At 43.9% G+C, this 22,162-nt stretch overlaps 1 protein-coding gene across 1 annotated transcript in view; it reads right to left on the bottom strand.

Annotated features, from left to right (window-relative positions):
- The window catches only part of mrn (general transcription factor IIH subunit 4 marionette), a 36,973-nt gene that overhangs the window by 12,622 nt on the left and 2,189 nt on the right, over positions 1-22,162 (bottom strand). The window contains exons 3-7 of the mRNA XM_089573197.1: positions 21,732-21,863; positions 17,364-17,457; positions 14,843-14,934; positions 8,273-8,387; positions 2,197-2,265 (exon numbers count right to left, since the gene is read on the bottom strand). Of these exons, the coding sequence (XP_089429323.1) occupies positions 2,197-2,265; positions 8,273-8,387; positions 14,843-14,934; positions 17,364-17,457; positions 21,732-21,863 (502 nt within the window). The remainder of the gene's footprint in view (positions 1-2,196; positions 2,266-8,272; positions 8,388-14,842; positions 14,935-17,363; positions 17,458-21,731; positions 21,864-22,162) is intronic.

Raw genomic sequence — 22,162 nt, 5'->3', positions numbered from 1 at the left:
CTATCATTTTTCTTACCGTAGCTCGCTGCATTGTCCTTAACTTAAGCTGAACCCTCTTTGTTAGTCTCCACGTTTCTGTATACTTTTCTCTTGAGGGATATTGGTAAACTGCCATCCATGATCTGAGAGAACCTGCCATATGCTGTCCACCCCATTCTTATTCTTCTAGTTATTTCCCTCTCATGATGTAACCTATTTGCGTATTACAAGTCTAATAATACTATCAACCACTATACAGGCAATATATGCAGGAAGTAAATATTAAGCGGCAGCAACAAATTCGCGCATACGTACATGATGAAAATATAACATCACTCATAGATATGTGAACTTTTTTTTGTACACAGAGCAAAAAAGAATTGGCTATTGCTACACAAAGAATTCTTTCATGTTGCAGCTTGTCCTTTGCACTGGATGTCAGGCAACATCAGAAAGAAACCAGGACCAATACTGATTCCAGATGCAGCAAAGTACCGCGTCTTCAATCTCTGGTAGCAATCCAGTCAAGATGACATCTAAATACATCCAACCATTTTGGTGATAGTGCACAACACATCTTGGAAAGGCTTTGGAATGGTCTTCGCGAAAAAAAAAAAGTGACGAATCCAGGAAGCTTATGGCCACCACCAGCCAAACGTGCCAGCATGACTACTATTTGCTTCCAGTGCTTCTAATATGAACGTTGTTGTTACCACAACTGTGCAGCATTGTTAACCATTAATCACGTCAAGGGACACATTGGTCTGGTTGGCAGTGCTGATGCCGCCAAGTGGAATGTTGTAGAAAATAGAGATCGGTTAAGCACTGAACCTCTTGACGTTCGATTTGGAGTGCATAGGCAACTTTTCACAAATTAATGCAGTAGGTTGAAAAGAAAACCAAATCCTTCACAAAACAACCTGCACCCAGCCACATAATACCTTAAGGGGGGACACTGGTCTTGAAAAAAAAAATTTTATTAATGAAGTCACAGTTACAAAATCTCCAGGGCTTATGTATTTTTGTGTGTTGATTCTAAATATGTCATTTAATTTCATGTAAAACAATTCCTTGAGCACTTATGAACATTTTATGCTAGTATTTTGCGGAGAGTTTTGAAGAATATTTGCTGCGGGAAACTCGCTGAAATGTATGCCATTGGGTTCTCTTGACACCAAGGAATACAAAAAGGGTGAAATTGTCTTCCTGCCTATCATAGAACTTAAGCTAGACTGGTGCCAAATGCACGTCTCGTGCAGGTTAAAGCACCGCTGCACTTCATGGAGATCAACTAAACGGAGGTCTGTCAATTGTTGGACACTCAAAGCCCTTGAGAGCAGGCTAGCAATAACTGGAGAAAAATATAACTCAAAGCAAGAGAAGAACATTTTCTTGATTTAAGTTACCAATCTACATGCATATTAGTCGATAGATTTGATACATCATAGAGGTAGACCCCCCCCCCACTTCGGAAACTGGGAAAAAGAAAAGAAAACCCTGAATGTCGTACAGGACAACAAATGGAAGCTCCGAGCTCCAAACATGCAATTAGGATAACCAGCACAGCGCATCACGATTGAAGGTACGAGGTGTGAACAAAAATTTTGCAACTCAGACGGTATAAAAAAAAATCACCAGGGCTTTGAAAAAAAAAATTATTTTTCAACGTCATTCCCTCACAACAATGCACCTCTCCCATTTGTATGGAAGACTTTTGATATCTCAAAAAAAAAAAAATTGGTGGTTTAGCATTGCTGAGCATGAAATATTGAGCGAAAGCAGTTTTCTGCAGATGAACATCGCTGTCACATACATGAAAGTGTGACTGAGTTGTCCACTGACCCAGTTAGCCAGTTATGCGCATCTTTAACTTTTTGATCGTCAAAGCCAATTTACCTAATGTACTCCGACGGCCTAAGCTCCAGTGCTGTGTTTCTGCCATAACGTTGTACACGCCAAACCATGCACTGAACATCTTTCTGTCACTGCCTACGTCCACATAGCTCAAATTATGAATACTAGCCGGACAGCAGTAGTATGCAGTAGTATAGTTGCAGTTTAATACGAGGCGTGCTCAGCTACGGCGATAGCACAGCCAATACCTAGGAGCATGAGTACCTGATAGGCGTTGCTAATCGTGCATCGAAAAAAGCCCGAACTGATCTTACCACTACATCCAAGACTAATCAAGCACACAGAAATAAAAAGTCGGCTTACCTTTCCTAGTGTGAGAAAGCTGAGCTGGAACAGGAATGTGAGGCACTCCACCAAGTTCAAGCCACGTGACTGCACAGAACCAAAGGGGAAGGCTTTATCGCACACCAGCTGGATATGGTACTTGCTAATTATGAACAAGACAACACGGCACTCGACAGAGAAGTACAGGGTTTGCATAGATTGCAAAAGAAGTGAAGTGGCTAAAGAAATAGAAACATTACAACAGAATTAAAAGCACCACAATGCAACAAGGCCTGGGTAAAAAAAAAAAAACACAACACAAAGAATTATGCACAAGGTAGAGCTTTAAAAAAAAATTACATTACCCTATTTCTGTGATTACCAAATAATTGAAAAAAGAAACAAGACCAAGGTAATGCTCTCCACATTTCTTAGCTGATGAACCTGCACTTTAATGAACAGCCTTTAAAGGGCAGCTGCAGCACTTTTTTGAAAATTTAGCGATATTCAAGGATTCAAATCCATGTAGGCTGTAGGTAAGGCATGCCAAGTGTTTTTGCACTAGCATTTAAAATAGTGACGTAATTGACGATTGAAATTTGCGCTTCTCCTCAATGCATCAAAGTAGTGCAGGGAAACTTAGCGTGACGTCACGGAAGGTATGATTTCAAATTGCCGCTGTCGTCAGCCACACCCTGCCCTGACGCATTGGACGCTGCCAAACAACTCCCGGCAGGGTTTGCCTTCGGTGGCGTTGGTTTTTTTCCTTCAAAGCAGGCGTTTGTGTGTTGCAAATGCACCGATACCTTTGATGGCATTATCATGCGCCCCCCACTTGGCGTTGTGCGCTTCGGAGAAGCTTGAAGGGCGTCCGGATTTTAATCGGTGATTACGTCTCTATTTCAAATGCTAGCCCAAAAAGACTTCGCATGCTTTACCACCAAGTTTCGCACATCCGACCCTCTTAAGCTCGTTGATTACTAAAACCTATGCAGTTTCCCTTTAACAGGTTACTTACACATCACGTGTACTAACTCGGTACACCCACAGAACCAGCAAGCCATAGTCTTGCCTCCCTTAAACAAGGATATTCAGTAGTGGCTGTGTAAGCCACACACTGCTTTTCAGTCAAGCAATGCCAAAAGCATGCAGAAAACAAGCCAGCTGCAAGTGTGAAGGCAATAAACAAAAACTAGAGATGTGCAAATATTCAATTTTTGGTTGCGAACTGAAACAAACATTATGGTACAGTTTCGAATATTTTAAAATAATTTCAAATGTCAGTACAGGTAGTTCAAACTAAAGACAAACGCCTTCCCACAAAACATAGCTATGAAGAAAAATAGAGATACTGCAAACAAATTTTCTCTGTACCCATCATCACCATAATTTAATATACCTGTAAGGCCCACCAGGCATTAAATAATGGAGGAATCGTGCACACTCGAGCCCACTAGTAGCCCACTAGTAGTAGAAAGTTCCTTTCTTTGGAGGTGAAGGCACAAATCATCAGCGAGGCTTCAAAAGGCAGAGAAAAAGGAGACATCGCAGCGGATTTTGGCATCTCCAACAGCACACTGTTGACAATTTTGAAGTCAAAGCATGCGATCACCAGTGCACTTTCTTCAGGGACGTCCGCTTAGCCCAAAGAGCTGATGCAAGTGACACATGAGGATCTTGAAAAGGCGTTGCTCACATGGTTCACCGACAGGCGTGCCAAGAAAATGCCAATCAGCATAAGTGTGCTGCGAAAGAAGGCACTGCCCGCAAGCTCGGTATCGATGATTTTAAGGCCAGAACAGGCTGTCTGACCCATTTTAAAGCCCGGCACGATGTCGTTGCAAAAATGCTGTGCAGTGAGTCTGCTGCTTCAGACACCAATGGTGCAGAGTCTTGGGCGTCATCTGCTTTGCCGAATGTAATGAAAGAGTATGCCCTGTCCGATACTTATAATGAGGATGAGCCAGGACATTTTAATGAATTCCTGACCACAAAGACGCTGGAGATGAAGGGCCAACCATGAGCGGAGGGAAGCATAGCAAAAAAGCGTGCAATACTGCTTCTCTGCACCAACATAGACGGCTCCGACAAGCGCTGCCCGGTCGTTATCAGCTAGAGCGCGAGGCATCGATGCTTCAAAGGCGGTACTTGCCAGTAAAGCATATGGAAAACAAGAAATCATGGATTACACGGGCCATCTCCGTTCACTGGACCAAAGCTTTCTATGAAGGCCAAAAACCACATGGTGTGCTTGCTTAAGCCCGTGTCACACTGCGGAAACACAACAACGACATGAACCAAACACGTTCGCAAGCGAGCCGTCAACAAGTCGGCTAACCAACTCGTCCCACAACTTCGTGTCACACTGCACGAACGGAGGAGAAATGAGACAGGTTGCTGGGATGCTGCCTCGGTATGACAGCTTCCGGGAACCGGAACAATAAACGAACAGCGTTTCGTGGACCCGGTTGGCGCTGTTCGCCGGCCGGGCGAATTTCTTGGAGACACCGCACCAACCAAACCAAGCACTTTGCGGTGATTCACCGCTTTTGTGCCATTCGTGCTTGGAAACGTCGTTTTCAAAGTGCAAAAAAGAGCGTTTCCTTTAGTGGTAATGCTGTCTGCTGCGGTAGGGCGTCTTGCAGGCGGGTGCATACAGACGGGAAGGCTGCCGTGGCCACCGTCGGCTGGCGGATGCGGCCGCCGTGGAGAAGCGCGTTCGATTCCTGTCGCATTCTTGTGAGCAAGCATACACTTCTGAAGAACGCGGCTCTGTAGGGAGCCATAAGGAATGCCTAGTGTGAGGGACTGCCTCGGCCGCGAGCTCCAAAAGTTTCTTGAGGGGTTTGTGCGCGAGAACCACCCGAGCAGGAGCCGGCATATGAGTGTGCCAGTTGCTCGCGTGAACATGCCGCCGTCGTACTCGTGCCGCCAGGAAAGTGACCTGATCGCGATGATTGAAGAGAGGCGCTTTCCATGGGATATAACAGACCCAAAATATCAATGCTGTAATCTGAAGCAATCTGTGTCTCAAGAAATCGCTAGTGGGGACCGTACTTCACAGGTGAGTGCGAGCTACCAGTTACCTGTCCTGCTATTTCTGAACTTGAACAAGAAAGCAGTGCTGAATTTTTTTGTTTGAGATAGCAATCAGAATAACTTTACTGGGTTCCCATTTGATTGCAAGAATGATGCGTATAATTATACCTTTGTTTAGTACTCTGACAGCGTGGAACAAACTCGATGAATCTGCCGAGATTGTGGCGTGATTTGTAGTGACCGGCCGGGTTGATAATCCATTGTGGAACAGCAGCGCAAAATACGAAATGCGTTGAAGTAGACACAGGGCACAGAAAGTAGATGTGTGTAGCCCGTGTTCAATTCTCTCGCATGAAGTTTTCGAAAACGCCTCGCTCAGGCGCCCTTCGCAGCCAGTCCATCATCTAGCGCGGCTTCTCTGCTGTGACGGCTCGTCGTCTGAATCAGAATCGAGCAAGGCTGCACCTCAGCCGCAGCGCACGGTCATAGTTCGTCCGATATTCTGCAAAACCACCAGTAGCGACGGCAGCGCAAGGTGTCTCTAGTTTCCGCGGTTGTGCACACGCACGGAGGAGAGTGCGCAAGCAAGAACAGAGAAGCGCCAAGGAACGCGATTAAAGTGGTTTTTCTGGTGTGACAGAGAGTTTCTGAAGAAGTGGCGCACATGTGGCCAACAAAGGCTGGCGGGAGGCAGCGACACGTTCGCCCACAGTTTGTGTTGAAGCGGTGAGACAGGATCGCCAACCTGACGAAACACTGTTTTGTAGGACAAGATGGCCGACTGTTTCCACAGTGTGACTCAGCCTTTACTGATACTAATTGTTCAGATCACAATGTTGAGGAGGCTGAGCTGGAAACTGTGGAAGTTTGGTTTTTTCCGCCAAACTGCAAGGCTTTGGTCCAGCCGTTAGACCAAGGCATTACTCACAGCGTGAAAGTGCACTTATTCAAGGCCCTAAAAAATGTTTGCCTTATACCCCTGTCAAGCGGGCAAGTTAAGTGCACTTACGGGGAGTGCGCTTCGGCATCCCGAGTGACACTTCGGGCTACGCAGTGCTAAACGGGAAAGCAAAGTGCACTCATAGTAAAAAAAAATGGCGACAGAAAATGAGCGGAATTTCTGAATAGGACGATGGAAAAGAAAAAAAGACTCATAATATTTGATTGCTTAACGTGATAGCGCAAATAAAACGAGGTTCAGCAGTTTTTAACGATGAAAAAAAATGAAAACAGAAGAAAAGCCGAGACCAGCCAAGACTATCCAGAATTTTGACAACAAACAAGATGGCGGCGGGCAGCGATGTTGCATCTGATCACGTTTACTTGTTTTGTTGCTTCGCTTGTAGCTATAACCAAGGAAATTTTTTCTGAAAACAGTGTTATAGCACGTAAAATAAAGTTGTAAGTACTTTTTATGCACTATACATTTTGTACCATCGGAACCGCTGGCGTCGAGGCTACGCACTCGGCCAGCAAAGTGTGGTCCGTGAACGCACTCTCAGCGGAGTGCACTCTTCCGCGAGTGACACTCCACTTGCGTCGTTTAGATGCGCCAAAGTGTACTTACGGCGAAGTACACTCTCCTTAAGTGCACTTAACTTGCCCGCTTGACAGGGGTATTAGTGTGAACAGCGACCCGGCGAAGCATAACCGAAAATTGCTTGGTGCATGCTGGCTTTAAGCCTGATGCTGAAGTGACTGCCAACTCGACAAAGGACAAGGAAGACGACCGTTTCAGAGTGGAGTCCCCCTCCACAGAAGCTATTGCGGCGTCGGCAGTCCTTCGGCACGCCAGAAATGTGCCAACGGAAGTCAGCATAGATGAATACATCACTCCTGATGCAAACAACATAACTGTTCATGAAGAGTTAAATGACAAGTTCAAAACTGAAGAGGTTCGCCATATGACGCATCACCAGACAATAATAAGAGTGATGCAGAAGATGAACTGACCCCACCTCCTGCACTGAATGAGATGGACGCATTTGACATCATTCATAATTTCATCGGCGCCACAATGACGACATCACGATGCAGCTGCTGATGACCTAGTGAGAGCATCGCAGCATGGCGCTGATGCACACAGTACGAAGGCAAACCGAGGATCGCCGCCAGTCAGGTTCATAGCCAGCTGTTGCCTGCATTGCGGCATGACGCAAGGACAGGCCATGTGATGCTGCACTGCGGTGGCTCTCGATGGCCACCAGTGCATTATGTAAGGCATAGCATTACCACGCAGGCTTTCGTTGCATGCAGGCAGTCAATTCTATATGTTAATTCATGCGACAAGTGCAAGATACTGCAGTTTGGAAATGTTGCGACATTTCGATGCACAGAAAATTTATAATTTTTGAAGGTTTCCGACAATGGAATAGTGAAAGGGCGGTGAAAATGGAACAGTCAATATACCAGGGGTGTGCAAATAGGTAAAAGCTCATTATTTCGAACCCCGCTAATCGAAAAATCCGGGTAATTCGCACTGCCATTTACATTCCGGTTTACACTTCCACTTCTAGTAAACTGCCCCCGCTTGGGCCAAATCACTGGCCAGCAACATTTTCAAATAAAAATGTAATTTAAAAATTCCACCATGGAGAAGAATGCCTCATCTGGATCACGCGCCAGAAAGGATTGGGGCAGAGAACGAACAGAAGAATCTTGAGGCTATGGATGGTTACGAGGTTACACACAGCTATGCATTATACTCCATTCATATTCAGGTGCAACGCTGTCAAAGCTAGCTCTCTTGTCTGCGCTGCCTACATCCGCGATGAAAAAGTAGTGCGTTCCTCATGATGAGAAAAAAAAAATAGCAAATGCTCTGTCAGCAGGCTTATTAGATGATAGATCTGTCACAAGCTTGATTAAATACGCTCTTACTGCCGGCAACACGCTGTAGCTTTCTAATACCTTTAGACCACTTGGCCACGAAACAAGCTCGGAGCAACACGCCTTCCTTTATTTCTCCATGCGAAATACTTCCATACCTTTCATAGCGTTGCACCTGATGTACTAAATCAAAGAAGCAGCACATGTCACCAAGAGAGAGAGAGAGAGAGAGCAGACCAGTGCGTACCTCAATGGTGTCCAAATACTGGAGCACAAAGTGCCACACCTGGGAAGGCGTGTCCATCAGCAGGAACTGGAAGCCCTCCATCGTGATCAGCGGAGGACTGCCCTCACCTTCCTCCCTGCATTCGCATTGGTGCACAAAGGCACCACACAGTGGGCAAAGGGTACACTGGAAATGGACTCCATCGCAGCAGAATTTCCTGCAGTCTATCTGCACAATGAAACAAGCGGGCTGAATTGCGGGCGTTGCGATTGAAGAATTATAACTTACATTAGCCAGACTGCGATTCTGGCTGAATGCAGCCGGCTTACTTTAATGGGACACCAAGGACAGCAGGTCTACACAATTTTTGTTCTCAGTAAAAATCAATTCTGTGCAAAAGACACATCTATTACACTGAGTAAATTGTATTTAGAAATGAAACAGTCTTGTCTTTCCGCCACTCGATTCAAATTCACAACATCACTACAAAAAAAAAGCATGATCACTATCTGGAAGTGCATGGCAGTGTAACCCATACATGGGGTTCCGCGTGCAAAAAAAAAAAAAACTGTCGATATAACCACAGCTTGCTTGCAAAAACGGACAATGGTGGCAACACATGCACTGAATTTTTTTGCCCTCACCTAATTTACACGAGCTCAACTGTCAGCGAAAGTAACCTCCTCGTCATCGCAGTCTGGTAATTTATCCATACAGACAAACTTCAACATCCCTCCAGTGTCCCCTTAACTAACACCACCACAAGCAGCTTCACACATGCACCACTCCAGTATGTTCAGGTCACTGAGGAACTGCACAGAACACGGAATCCACAAAAAGCTGTTTCCTCAAAGCTTGGAGATGTTGCCCAATATGGAGGTGTGCACATCGCAGGTTGTGCAGAGTCATAAAGAGCCCACTCTTCAGTTCACGGCTGCTCGATTAGTCAGCCCAGAAATGAAACTTTTTCATTGCTTCAATGGTCCAAAAGCTTCTACGTACACCTGCATGTGCCTGGATGGACCATGCCTTTAGTGCACGCCACACTTATGTCCCCTCTTTTCCATGACCTGCTAAGTATATCAATGCTCATTATGCCTTATGTGACTATTACAAGTGGCATGCAAAGATGGCGTTAAAACTTTTTTTCTTTCACTCATGCTGTGTTCCATAAACGTTCGACTGCAAGTGTAGAGACAAGGACAGAATACATATGGATCACACTTCAGTGTTCCAACTCTTCCCTCGCATTGTATAATGGAAATGGAAAGGTTTGATGCCTTTATAAGCTAGTGCACAAGCGGCATTTACCTTGCATAGGTATAAAACACTCGTGAACTTTCCTAAGTAATGCATCAGAAATTTTTGACTGCCAAAGCATTCCTCATATTACTCTGTATGTGCTTGTACCCCTGTACTGGTGGCCACCTCATATTTCTAAGAACAAAACCCTGCTAGAATGCTACAGAAACCTGAAAAAACAATCGCAAATGCTCGGTAACTCTGAAACGATGCATGTGGCACAATTTCAGTATAAAAACTAATCATGAAAACTCATTTGCTTTAAGAGTCAGACGTGAGCATAATAAACAGGACACTGAATCGAATCACTGAGCAGTTATTTAAATTTTTATAATTTTGATTCCAAATGAAACTAGCTTAAAATATCTATGTTCCGAAGTGTAGAAAAATTACGGTTGGTATTAACCAAGCCTGGTGAAACTGCATGAACCAGAAAACTTATTCACATTTTTATGGGTTACTATACAATGTGGCTAACGAGCAAAATCAAACTTGCAAAGTATTTTTAGTAGGGGTGTGCGAATATTCGGAATTTTCGAATATAATTCAAATATTAAATTTTTAGTATTCGTATTCGATTCGAAAACCAAGTATTCGTGTTGTTTCGATTATTCGACCCGACGCGAATATTCGTATCTAGCCGAATATTCTACTGCGAGCACCGGAGTTCATTTCGGTCCGCAAGTCCTATCGACAGAGATATAACAACATGGCGGCGCCCAGAGCAATGTGTAACGTTGGGCCATGCAGTAGCTGACTGCGTTGGTGAGCTTCTTTGTGGCTATACCTGCGAAGCTGGTATAGTCAGCGCTGTGCACGAAGTACCTCGCAATACGTGGCAGTTCAGTGCCAAGTGAGAGGGCATTTTTTGTGGCTGGAAAAGTCGTTTCAGCTAGAAGGGAACTACTTCTGCCCGACCATATGGAGCAGCCGGTTTTCCTTCACGACAACATTTTATGTTTATCACAGCAACGCGTTTTTGTGCTTACGGCAAGCTAACCTTAATCAATGCTGTGTACTAGCCATCTTCTCTGATATTTCCACTCTTCTAAGAATAATGTTCGAGACTTTGATACTTTTTGTGCAGCCACACACACCTTTTGTGTTCATTTCATCACTGATAGTTGAACTCTGATGTTCTTGGGCGCCCAAATAAATGTTTTCTAGTGATTAAATGCGTCTGTTCTTGATTATTCGATATTCGATTCGATATTCGGAACCAAGTATTCGTATTCGATTCGTATTCGGAAAACCTGATATTCGCACACCCCTAATTTTTAGTAATTTGGATATTGTCGAAATCAAAACGCAATCACATGGAGTCAGTGTGAAACCATACTGCTAGCTCTCTCTTAGCAACCGACAGCATTCAGTAATGCTATCGGAATAAAATACGGATGACGTTGACTATTTAATCGTTGCAATTTAAAGAACATAATGGAAAACCTTATTGTTTCCTTACAATCATCACTTACAGAGGGTCATTAGGAGAAAGTTTCAAGAAACCTGTTGCCAGCAGTGTTCTGTCCAGTGCAAGTTAAAATTGACAATTTTTTTAATTTTAAATTCCGGAAGATTTCAAGACAACGAAGAAAAAACTTGTTTAGAACTAGCGAGGTGGGGTTTACTAAGATGCTGGAAGCTCTGGAGGGGAGAATGTAGGCTGAACCAGATCAAGTTGTACACCCACACAAGCCGGTAGCAAGAGCACATTAACTCGCTTTTTCATGCTTGACATCTATGAATGAGCATCATGATTAGAGACCGGATTTTAGGCAAATGCCTATTTTTTCCAACGCTTCGTAGGTGCGCCATTTTTACATATGAGCACGAATTAGGTGTTGACAATATGTTTAACACTCTTTTTATAGTGCCTATAAATGCCTATTTTGGGTGTCAGTGCCTATAAATGCCTATTTCCGACGTCGGTGCCTAAAAAAGCCCTATTTTAAAGAAATAGGGCCTGAAATACGGTGTGGTTTTGCTTTCAGATTCTGTTTGCTTTCGAATGCATATCGGTTTTGAGTAGAACACACACGTGGCAACATGAGATGACCTCCTCGTCAGTTGGCTGTGGTGAACGCTCCACCTACGTTGACTGTGTAAACAATATCAACCACGTCAGCAGAAAATATCGAAGCAACCTTTTTCCTAATTTCTGCCATTTTATCGTGGCAGCTTGTTGATTACATTGGCTGTTAAAGTGGTAGTTGACCAGATGGCACCACATTTCGGAAAGTATAAGGAGTAAGTTATCGGTTCGTCCAAATAATTCCCAGTTGGTTCCAATTGAAACCAACTGTAAAATGTTCGATAAACCTGCTGGAAACAGTTTAATTGATTAAAATTTCCACCTGGGTAACCTGCCTTATTTTTGCAGTTAGTCATGGACAAAAACGAGGGTTTCTCAGTCCTCAAGCAAATTTCAGGAATACCCGGTGAGCATTCTATGATAGCAAACAGTGTAAAGCCATCAAATGTTCCTAAGTACAAGCACACTCCTGTAACATCCGTTGATGTTAAGCGTTCCTTTTCAGCATACAAGCTTGTTCTTACTGATAAGAGACATAAATTTGAGTCCATCAACCTGGAGATGGTGCTTGTCTGCTACTGCTTCCATAGCTTTAACAGTGATTTCTAGATGGATGATGTTTATTTTACCATGGACCCTCGTGGATGTACAGCCCCCGTCAAAAGTATACAGCCCAAGCGGTTTGCTTCTAAGCTGTTTAGCGTGGCTCCCTAGTGCACTGAGAAGTCCAAAGCTTGGTAGGATTGAGGACTCAATGCCTTTTCTCTTTGGAGAGATCACGGTTGCTGAGGATGCATAACGAGCCATGCTGCAGGCCTCACAATCACACCCCTAGGGCTGTATACTTTTGACGGGGGGTGCACGTAGGCCTGTGCAGAACTATGATTCTTTTCAGCATATTCCGCATCAAGCAGCACTGTGTGTTCCATTCTCTAGCATGTCATATTTATGGTTTCCAGACCCTTCTAATGGCAAGCACCATTTGATAGTCGCGTGGCTGCAGACACGTTAAGCCACACACTATAAAACACTGTTTACACAAATGACAACATATTTATTAATGTTGAAGCATCGTGTATGCCTGCAATACATAAGTTCAATTCCTGTGAGAGCCAAGACGGAACTCATTTGTCAGATCCTTTCAATTGACAACGTTTCTATCAATTTCTAAATACATGGCCTCCTGTTAAGGTGTTCATTGCTTCTGCTTTTGTACATGACAAGCGAATTGTTTGTTTCGAGGTATACCAAAGTGTTTTAAAAGGGTTGGTAACCGTCCCTTTTGCTCTTCTAAGGCATGTGTATTGTACGAAAAGTTGCGAGACAGCCTTAAAAAAAGCGGCTTCTAATGTTCGCACCTTGCTTAGGGTCCCATATCATTCCTGATGTGTTTTTGTTTTATTTTACGGCAGATATTGCGCGCTGAAGTTCGGAACTGTGTGCACTTTTGATAAAGTTTACAGTGCCTATTTTTCTCCGTTAGGTGCCTAAAATGCAATTTTAAAGGCCTATTTATGGCGCCTAAAACGTGATTTTTAGTGCCTAAAAATCCGGCCTCTAATCATGATCTTCACTGCCATTGCCTTGAAAGAAAGGGGGAGCCGTGACAGCGGTTCAAGGCAAGAAGACGACAAGGGAATTGTAGTAATGTGGTTTTAGGAGGGTGATGGGAATGACTCCATGAACACAGCAGCACTGGTCCTAGAATGCACAACCGGTCCAATGGCACAGTTGACAAGCGAGGCATGCTCCATGACATGGAAGGGGTCCAGGCACTTGGCAGAAAACCCGGTGCCCGCCGGAACAGACAGTCAGACGAAGGAATCGGTGGAAAAGTAAGGAGCGGGCTTGCCTTGACTGTCGTGATGTTTGCGGAGGCCTTGACTGTTGGAAGTGAACGACACTGCTAAACTGGATGGGTGATGCCAGAAAGGGATGTGTACTATGAGCTAGTGGGGCGGCAGAGCTGAATTAGGTATGTCAAAAAAGGCAGGAAAGGTCACGGCTGTACAATAGATGCAATGGTGAAAAGCCAGTCATTGCTTGGGCAGCAGCGTTGTACGCATAAGTAAGAAAGGGGAGGGGGGACCTGATCTTTACTAGAATCTTCAGAGGAGATGTACGGGGTAGTCCACTCAATGAATATGGCGCAGCGCGGCCACGCTGTACTACGTTCACACGTAGAGTGGACTATCCTTTACATGTGGAGGAAGTTAAGAAGAATTTTTCTGAATCATTATGTGAGACCGAAAGGCTGGTGAAAAGTCCTGTGATGAATTGTGCAGCTGGGGGGAGGACTGCAGACTCAGCGTACCAAGCAAGGTGGTTGACTGCAACAGTGATCCGGCGACTGCTCCAGCAACAGTGATCCGGCGACGGATGTGGGCCACAGATCTATGGTCAGTGCTCACATAATTGAAGGGCCAAGCAGGGAACCGGAAAGGACATTAAGGCCAAGAACAATAGAGTTAGCTGGTCTGCTGCCATCACTGGTTGGCAAGTGAAAATGACTTCAAGCTGCTCTTGCCGCCTGGTCTTGCATTCCATGAGTCAACCTGCTTCAGTCTAATTCAGGCATCTCAATAAAACCTGCTTTCTGACAAATTTTGCCTTGAGACAGCAAAAAGAAGAGACTGAAGAACTGTGAGAAAAAATTTCAGCTTTAAGGTCTGAATATATCTTAAGTTTGAGACGAAAAATGAAGTTTTTTTGAAACACAGAAATTTTGCTTCAATGCTTGCATTTTTTTTTCTTCAAAATTAAAAACACACAAAAAGTCCTTTCCATTTTTCTGAGCCAAAGAATCTACATATGTACACTAGAAAAATATTGAGGCTGGGACAAATTCCGTGTCTTGTTCATCACAGCTCAAACCTGCTACTTTGCACAAAAGCACGACAGACATTTTCAAGCTCTTGTGAGGTATCAACATTTTCCAACAAAATTACGGCATTTCTTGTCAAACTTCAATTCATTCCTTTGTGCTGACACATAACCACATCACAGGTATAAAATTTCACTGAAAACAAAGGATGTTCGTGGGACATTGTTCACGGATCGATGGATGTTAGTGCGACTGTCAGCATCTGAACGTGCCCACGTAATAGTTCCACCACATGCCAACATGGCGAAGGCGTTATCGTACAGTGCAGCCGTCACTATGGCTGGTAACAGAATACAAAAGTCTACCTAAGCCTTCGCCGCAAGACAAAAACTCAAATGCCCTGAACAGAGGCGAAACACAGGAAGCAGCTTACGATTTCATCAGTCCAGCGTGGAGAAGTATCCGCACCGCATCTGCACTGATGCCTTCTGTCGTGTGGCAGCCCACCATGTAATGGAGGACGCACTGCACAGCAGAAAAAAAGGACACAGTTGGTGGCAATACGAACTAAAAGAGGCGAGCACATTGATTTATAACGCAAAGAAGAGCACATAAGGCCAGCATAAAAACAATGGTCAACAGAGGACAGGCAGTAAATACTACAGACAGGTTACGCTTACAGCAGTTGGAGACAGCTTACGTCAGCAGTGAAGCTGCACTCACATTCATGCCTGCACACGCTATTCTTACGCAATAAGAAAATACTCTGCTGTTTAAAATTTCCCTGTTACCTAAATGAAAATGTAATCACAAGAAGAAATTATAAATGCTAGAAATCTGATGCGCCTGACCTGTTAACTTGAGTGAAAAATTAAAACGCTGATTTCGTTTGATGCTTCGAATGGTAGAAGAAACCTGCTAGTCGTGGGCCGTAGTTACCAAGTGCAGTTTTTTTTAAGCTTTATCCAATTAGTATGCTCTGTTTACATAGCACGTGAGCATGGCTTGGCAGCACAAAAGATCTGCGCACCTTCCATGATTTTTCAGATTGTAATTTTAGCATCCTGCCCCCACAATAAATTGCACCTCAGTGTTAATAATATTGAACATACTACATTATATTTATTCCATTTCCCTACCTTGAGATACCTTATAGTACTACCAGACACACTGGTGATTTTACCATGTGAAGTTCTTGGCTGCTTCAAGGGCTGGCCTGCTACAGATGTGCCACACTGTTTCAGAGGTTCACAACCCTTCATTCTGTATAACTATCAGCTATCAGGTCTGGTTTGGTCTATGGGGATTTAACGTCCCATAGCAACTCAGGCTATGAGGGATGCCGTAGTGGAAGGCTCTGGAAATTTCGACCACCTGGGGTTCTTTAACGTGCACTGACATCGCACAGCACACGGGCCTCCAGAATTTCGCCTCCATCGACATTTGCCTGCGGTCGGGTACAACTATCAGGAAGCATTTTGCTACATGTTCACAGCTAGGCAGCTCACTGGCAAGACAGAAACAGGCGTGTATATGACACAAATACCCACACAGAAAACTCCATTCTGCCACTAGTACTAAACTTGCGGGTGATCTACTTTTCAGTGCAGACACAAAAGGTGTAAGCTTGTGCTTTGTGCTGCCACCTTCCCCTGTAATGACAGTGCTTTCTACAACAAGGAGCCTGTTCGGCAGCCTGTGAAAACAGCCATTAATGTGCATATCTTTGGAATGCATCAACAGAATGGCTGAAAGGGATGCCAAGGGTATCGAAGCCACCAGGTCTCTCATAGTGGACAAAGTGGACAAAGAGTAGACCGCGCAAGAAAAAAAAAAGTAAAATTGCCAAGCCAGTGGCAATGAAAAATAAATAAATAAAATCGATAGAAATGTCCTTAAATAATCAGCAACCTCAAAAGGACCATATTATTAGAACCGAATTATGACAAGCATATGAGATATTGCACTCTGCCACTTACAACCAGTTAACAAAAATTGTGATCAATCACTGATTGTGATCAATCACGGTGGAGTTAGGAAAAATAATTTTTCTGGGGAAAAAAAAAAGCAGGTTTTGTTTGTTCTATAGCCATGACTTGAAATTTGTGGAAAAAAAAACACAAACATGCGTTCCTAAATTAGTAAAGCATGCATTTGAACAATACATGAAGCATTCTGACAGAGGCAAAGATACTTTCAAAGAAGTTTGTTACTTTCTTATCTTTACATGGGTGAAAATCCTTGAGCAGCCACAATTTTCAGGTTTTCCATAGAAAGAATTGACCCTGCCAGGCTAATGTTCAAAAATATGTGCCGTTAACTACAGTCCACATATCAACAATTGAGGTTAAAAACAGGTTTGCTTAAACTGATTTCGTGCGGTCCAGGAGGACTTAATCAACAGAAGTGACAGATTCTTGTGACAGACTCTTGTTTAAGAAGTCCCACAATTACATGCCACCCGAGAAAAGTTGCAAAGCAATGTTGCACTACAATACAGTGTGCTCAATGAACTGCCTAACCAATGATAAGAGTACCTTGAAGCAGCTCATAGGAGACAGACGAAATGAGATTCAAAAGATTGCATCGAAGCACTTGAGATACAAAGGCAAGCATCCACATGGGTTCAAACCTTGAGCCAGTATCTAGTAACAAACTCTTCTTCTAGAAACAAACATATGTAATAAACTTTTCCGTGATATTTGCAAGTGAGGTGCAGTTTTGGTTTCGAAGTCACTGCCCAGCCCTGCCTGTGAGTTAGTTATTACTGGCTTAAGCTGCCACATGGAGTGCACGAAAGGCAGCGGGGTAACGGAAGGGTGAAACGTAAAACAGTGCATTCAAACATGCAACAGGCTATGATGGTCATGGTTACAATGATGGTATGGACACGGCTACAACAGAGTAAAACACATTCAAATTTTTTCCTCGCAACAGTGATTTTGCATGCTCACCTCCCATCGTTCCGCTGCGTACTGGTCCAGAAAGGCAGCATCTCTACCATGTTTGTCTTTTTCGAGCGGATTGTAAACAGCCCACGGTTTTCCACTGTAACAAGCACAAAGAAGGAAGCCCATGTTTCAATAGGAAGTGATTATGTTCACACAGTATTAAAGGCGTACTGGGGGCAAGTTGAAGTCAGCCTGTATCTACACATTACCGCAGTCAAACGACAAACACACAACATTAATTGATAACGGAGGTTTCATAAGACAGAAAAGTTAAAAAAAATAAAATACAGGTGTTTCCACTGCCAGTCGTTATGGCAGCTGTTTTGGTGAGCAAGCTGGGTACATTAAGAGACACGTTATTGCATGTGGCCTCCTCAGCCTACACGTCCTTTACACAACCCTTTACTTTCAAACGGTGATCACAGTGTCCTTATCCATTTTGACATCACAAGTTTCAACCAAATGGTGAGAAAGTTTTTAGATTCAATTTTCCCAACCTCAAACGCGTCTTTTGTTGCCAAAAAGCCATCAACAGAATGAAGTATTAAGAACGAAAACTGAATGCACTTGTGCTCAGTGCCCCTTAAAACCACAGCTCACTCCTTGCTAATCATTCATAACTATGTTTAACTACTACAAATATGGCTCTAGAGTCCTTACACATGTTGAGTGTATTACCAGCTACTTGTTACAGGCCAAAAGCATCTAAAATAAATGAAATGTTGGCAATACATTTCAAACTGAGCTTGATTTCGTTTTTCAATATGCTCAGAAGCATTACTTCAAGCAAACCAGGTATAGACAGAAAGCTTTCAAGGAGTATAGACAACAAATTTCTGTTTGCTCGTTTTCCTCTTTCAAACGATGCGTTAGGCACACATTATTAACTCCGTGGTATTCGCCACCAGCCACTAAATGATTTATAACTTAATTTCTTCTTCGTGCTATTTGTTTCGGTTTCATTAATCAAACAATGGCTGTAATGTGCAATACATTTAGGTCACATGAGGCAGGAAATATCTGAAACATAACTGCTGATATGTAGTTAAAATAATTTCACTACAACAAAAGCAGGCAATTCTGATACATGTTTGAAAATATTTTTTATTCAATAAAATTTTCGCACTGTCTTGTTGAAACATACATCATAATGAAGCTAAATGATTGGACTTTTATTGTAGAAAAATTGAAATCACTGAACAAAATACATGATATAAAAAAAATCTCAAAATACAAATTCTCTTCAAGGAAACAAAAAAAAGTTGGAAATTTTTGCATATGAAAGTAAAAAACAGCACTAAAAAAATTCCAGAATATACCTAATGTGCGACAATAACTCCATGATAACTCTGAGGCAAAAAAACTTTGCAGGCATGTGTACATTTTTTTTGTGTGTGTGAATTCTCACACCACTGCTCACCACTCACTACTGTGCACGCTCCCTGTGCCACGCGAGGAAGCAGTTCCGCGAAGCATTGAAGCACAAATGTGCATTGCAGTCACTGCAGAAAACCGTAGTTTTCACCTCACTTTTTGTTTGCTGATAGCAGAGCTTGCAATTGTTGTGTCTCTCCACTTTTTCAGGCTTGTGAAGTGGGGGCTTTGCGGGTGGTGGTGGAGGAGCACGAGCTTGTTTGGCTCCTTCAAGTTGAAGAAGCTGTTGAATCAGTCCCTCCCGGAAAGCTAAATGGTCAAAGGAAGCATTTCTGGCCAGCTCAGGGACTTCTGGGCGTAATTTTGGTATTTATGGAAAAGTATAAAGCTATTCACGCATGCAATGTTGATGCAGTGGAAGGAGAGGGTCTTCCACCATCGGACGCTACGCATCAGTACATTGTAATAGCTAATCATCTGGTCTGATATATCCACTCCAAGCATTCCAGAATTGTAATCTTGAATTAGTAAAGGCTTTAGGATAGAAATTTGGGTCCAGGTACTTCCACTTCTTTGCCTTCTTTTTGGGGTGACTGTCTCGTTGGCTGTGTGCATTGTGCTCATCATATTGTTGCGGGAAAGAATATATTTACAGATATTTACAAATAGACAAGAACAGCTGCGAGCGGCACCGAGAACACAGTCCGAACTTCGTTGTCGTCTTCTACTCTTCCCACTCGTGCCATCGCTCTTTGTCGTCGTCGTCTACCCGCATCAATATATTTACTACTCATCGGTCTTTTCATTGTAGATAGAGAATTTCCTGGTTGCGCAACCATCTAATTTCACCTCGTTCAGCTTTCTTTTCTCAGCGCGCATCCTTCAGTTCAGCAGGGAATCCCCGGCAGTCTTTTCGCGTAGTTCCGCAAGCCAATGTTTTCCGGTCAAGGAGGCGACTGAACAGGTGCATTTAGGTGTAAAAGTTGTCCATAAATTTTCTACACCCCTGATCAGAGTAATCTGCCCACAGCTGGCAAACTACATCGAAACCCAACCCGTGGAGCCCTGGCAGCTCGCGCTTGCCTGTGCATACAGCAAACTGCACTGTATACCCGGTGTCAGGGTCGGCAAGGACCCACAGCTTGTAGCCCCACTTGGTTACGTTACCCTTGATATACTGCCGTATCCCTGATCTGCCTTTAGACTTCACCATCCACTCATCCACAGACAGATCTCAATGAGGCTGAAAGAGCTTTGCCGACACTTTGTTCATGTGCTGCAGAAGCCACCGCACGAAGCAAAGCTTTCCTTTTGACAGCTGGGTGACATCGTCCAAGTCAGCGACATGTAGCATCGCAAGGAGTGCAATGAAGCAACGCCGTGGCATAATTCGTGGAGGCAGCAGACCAATGTAGATGCTGCCCACATTCCAGTACAGCTTGATTCGTGGTGCTTTCAAGATGCCCATATAGATTACAAGGCCAATGAACTTTATCATTTCACCTGGAGTGACTTCTTCCCAAGACCCATCGGGATGGGCATAAGTGGGCTTCTCCAAGATCTTCATCCAAGCATATTTACTGGTGTTTTCACAAATCGTTTCGATTACTTTCGATTAAAAAAAGGAAAAAGAAGTCCAAGGCGGTCAGGAATCTCTTTGTGGTGCTTCTGAGCGCCACACCCACATCTTCAGTCAGGTGCACACCTGGTTCCCGCCTAGGAGAAAACTGGATCCACTTCTGCCGCGGGGGCAGGAAGTCGTTCCCGTAGGTTGTGCAAACCCTACCAAACGCAAAAAAATAACGAGAACATATACTGATCCTGAGTAAATACTCAAGAGCGAGTGGAAACTGAAACTATATAATCACGTTCGGACACTAGTTGACGGTCCACGTGATCGCGATGCTGGATCACTCTCCGAACTGAAGTCGGAGCTTGAGAACTCATCTTCAGACTCTTCGCTGCTCGTTGGATCCGCAAATCTGCAGTCGAAGCAGCTGAATAGCGCGACAGATGCTTCTTACTTCGCGCAGCTTGATGCGACGTCGACGCCATGCTTCTCAATCTCGGCCGCCGCCGCGTCTAAGATTAAAGTCTCTCCTACGTCGTCGCCTGCCGCGAGAGAGGCAAACTACACAAAAACAAAAACTAGAGATGCTCAACGACCCCACCAGATGGCAATACGTGTTCCAATGTGAAAATTTTGAGCTTGAGAGCGTGCGCAATTTGATCGTGCATTTTTGCACAATATCCGGACCGCGGTCCCGAAAGAGTTAAGCCAGCCTGCTATAAAACAATACCGCGTTGCACTTAATATATTCTTATGTCTTATGCATCATTACAGAGAAGAAGACATACAAATAAACTGAGGCATCTATTCCTTTCAGTTCTAAGTCAAAGCACTACATGACACAAAATATCTTCGGAGTGACGCTGCTAAGAGAGCAGGTACTGGTAAATACAAAAATTGTGCTCTGAAGTCGTAAAGCTTGGAGTAATATGTGAATGCAATAGCAAATAGCATGTCCTAAGAATTTGGCATCTATATGAACGCACAACACTTTCACGCAGCCAAGTGTAGTGTGAAGATTACTAAAATTTTTTTTCCAGAATTCCTGGTTACATTCTCTGTTGTACAAGTGCTTAAATGAATTTCTAGGTACAAGCTAATGTTTGCCATCACGAATAAGTGCTGCCCAGGCTTGCAACAGCAATAGAACCAATGGTTGGTTGGTTGATGGGGTTTAACGTCCCAAAGCGACTCAGGCTATGAGAGACGCCGTAGTGGAGGGCTCCGGAAATTTCGACCACCTGGGGTTCTTTAACGTGCACTGACATCGCACAGTACACGGGCCTCAAATTTCTCCTCCAAAGAAATTCAGCCGCCGCGGCCGGGATCGAACCCGCGTCTTTCGGGACAGCAGCCGAGCACCATAGCCACTGAGCCACCGCGGCAGCTCAATAGAACCAATAAATAGGTGAAATAGCAGTGCTCACCCCCCAAGCAATGCAATCTGGATGTTCTTTCGAAACACTGGACTTAATGACCAGCCTGGAAGTCCACCAGGGAGGCTGGCATCCATCCATATGTGAAGGGCAGTGAGAGCTTCCAGTGCCTCCAAATGGTCCCTGCACAAGTTTAAAACAAACAAAAAAATGACGCAATGACAACATCAGTGAAGGCCTCCACCTACCAAGGCTTTTCAAACCAAGTTCTACAGAATCCTTGAGTTCTGTGCAGTGCTTTTTGGGTTCCTCGAGTGCCAAAATTCATCTATGCTTAAATCCCCACCTCTCTGTTAGCCACTTTATTTTGGGAGTAACCATACCGTAACTACTTATATGAGACTGTTTCATTCTGTTAGCCGTCATTACTAATGAATTTGGCCTTTTTTTTTTTGACAGGCCATACATCTGCATGCTCTCTT

The sequence above is a fragment of the Amblyomma mixtum genome, chromosome 2, assembly GCF_055824585.1.
Source record: "Amblyomma mixtum isolate Tamu chromosome 2, ASM5582458v1, whole genome shotgun sequence".
Lineage (NCBI taxonomy): Eukaryota > Metazoa > Arthropoda > Arachnida > Ixodida > Ixodidae > Amblyomma > Amblyomma mixtum.
The sequence above is the reverse complement of the archived record's forward strand: the minus strand, read 5'-3'. Positions and strand labels throughout refer to the sequence as shown.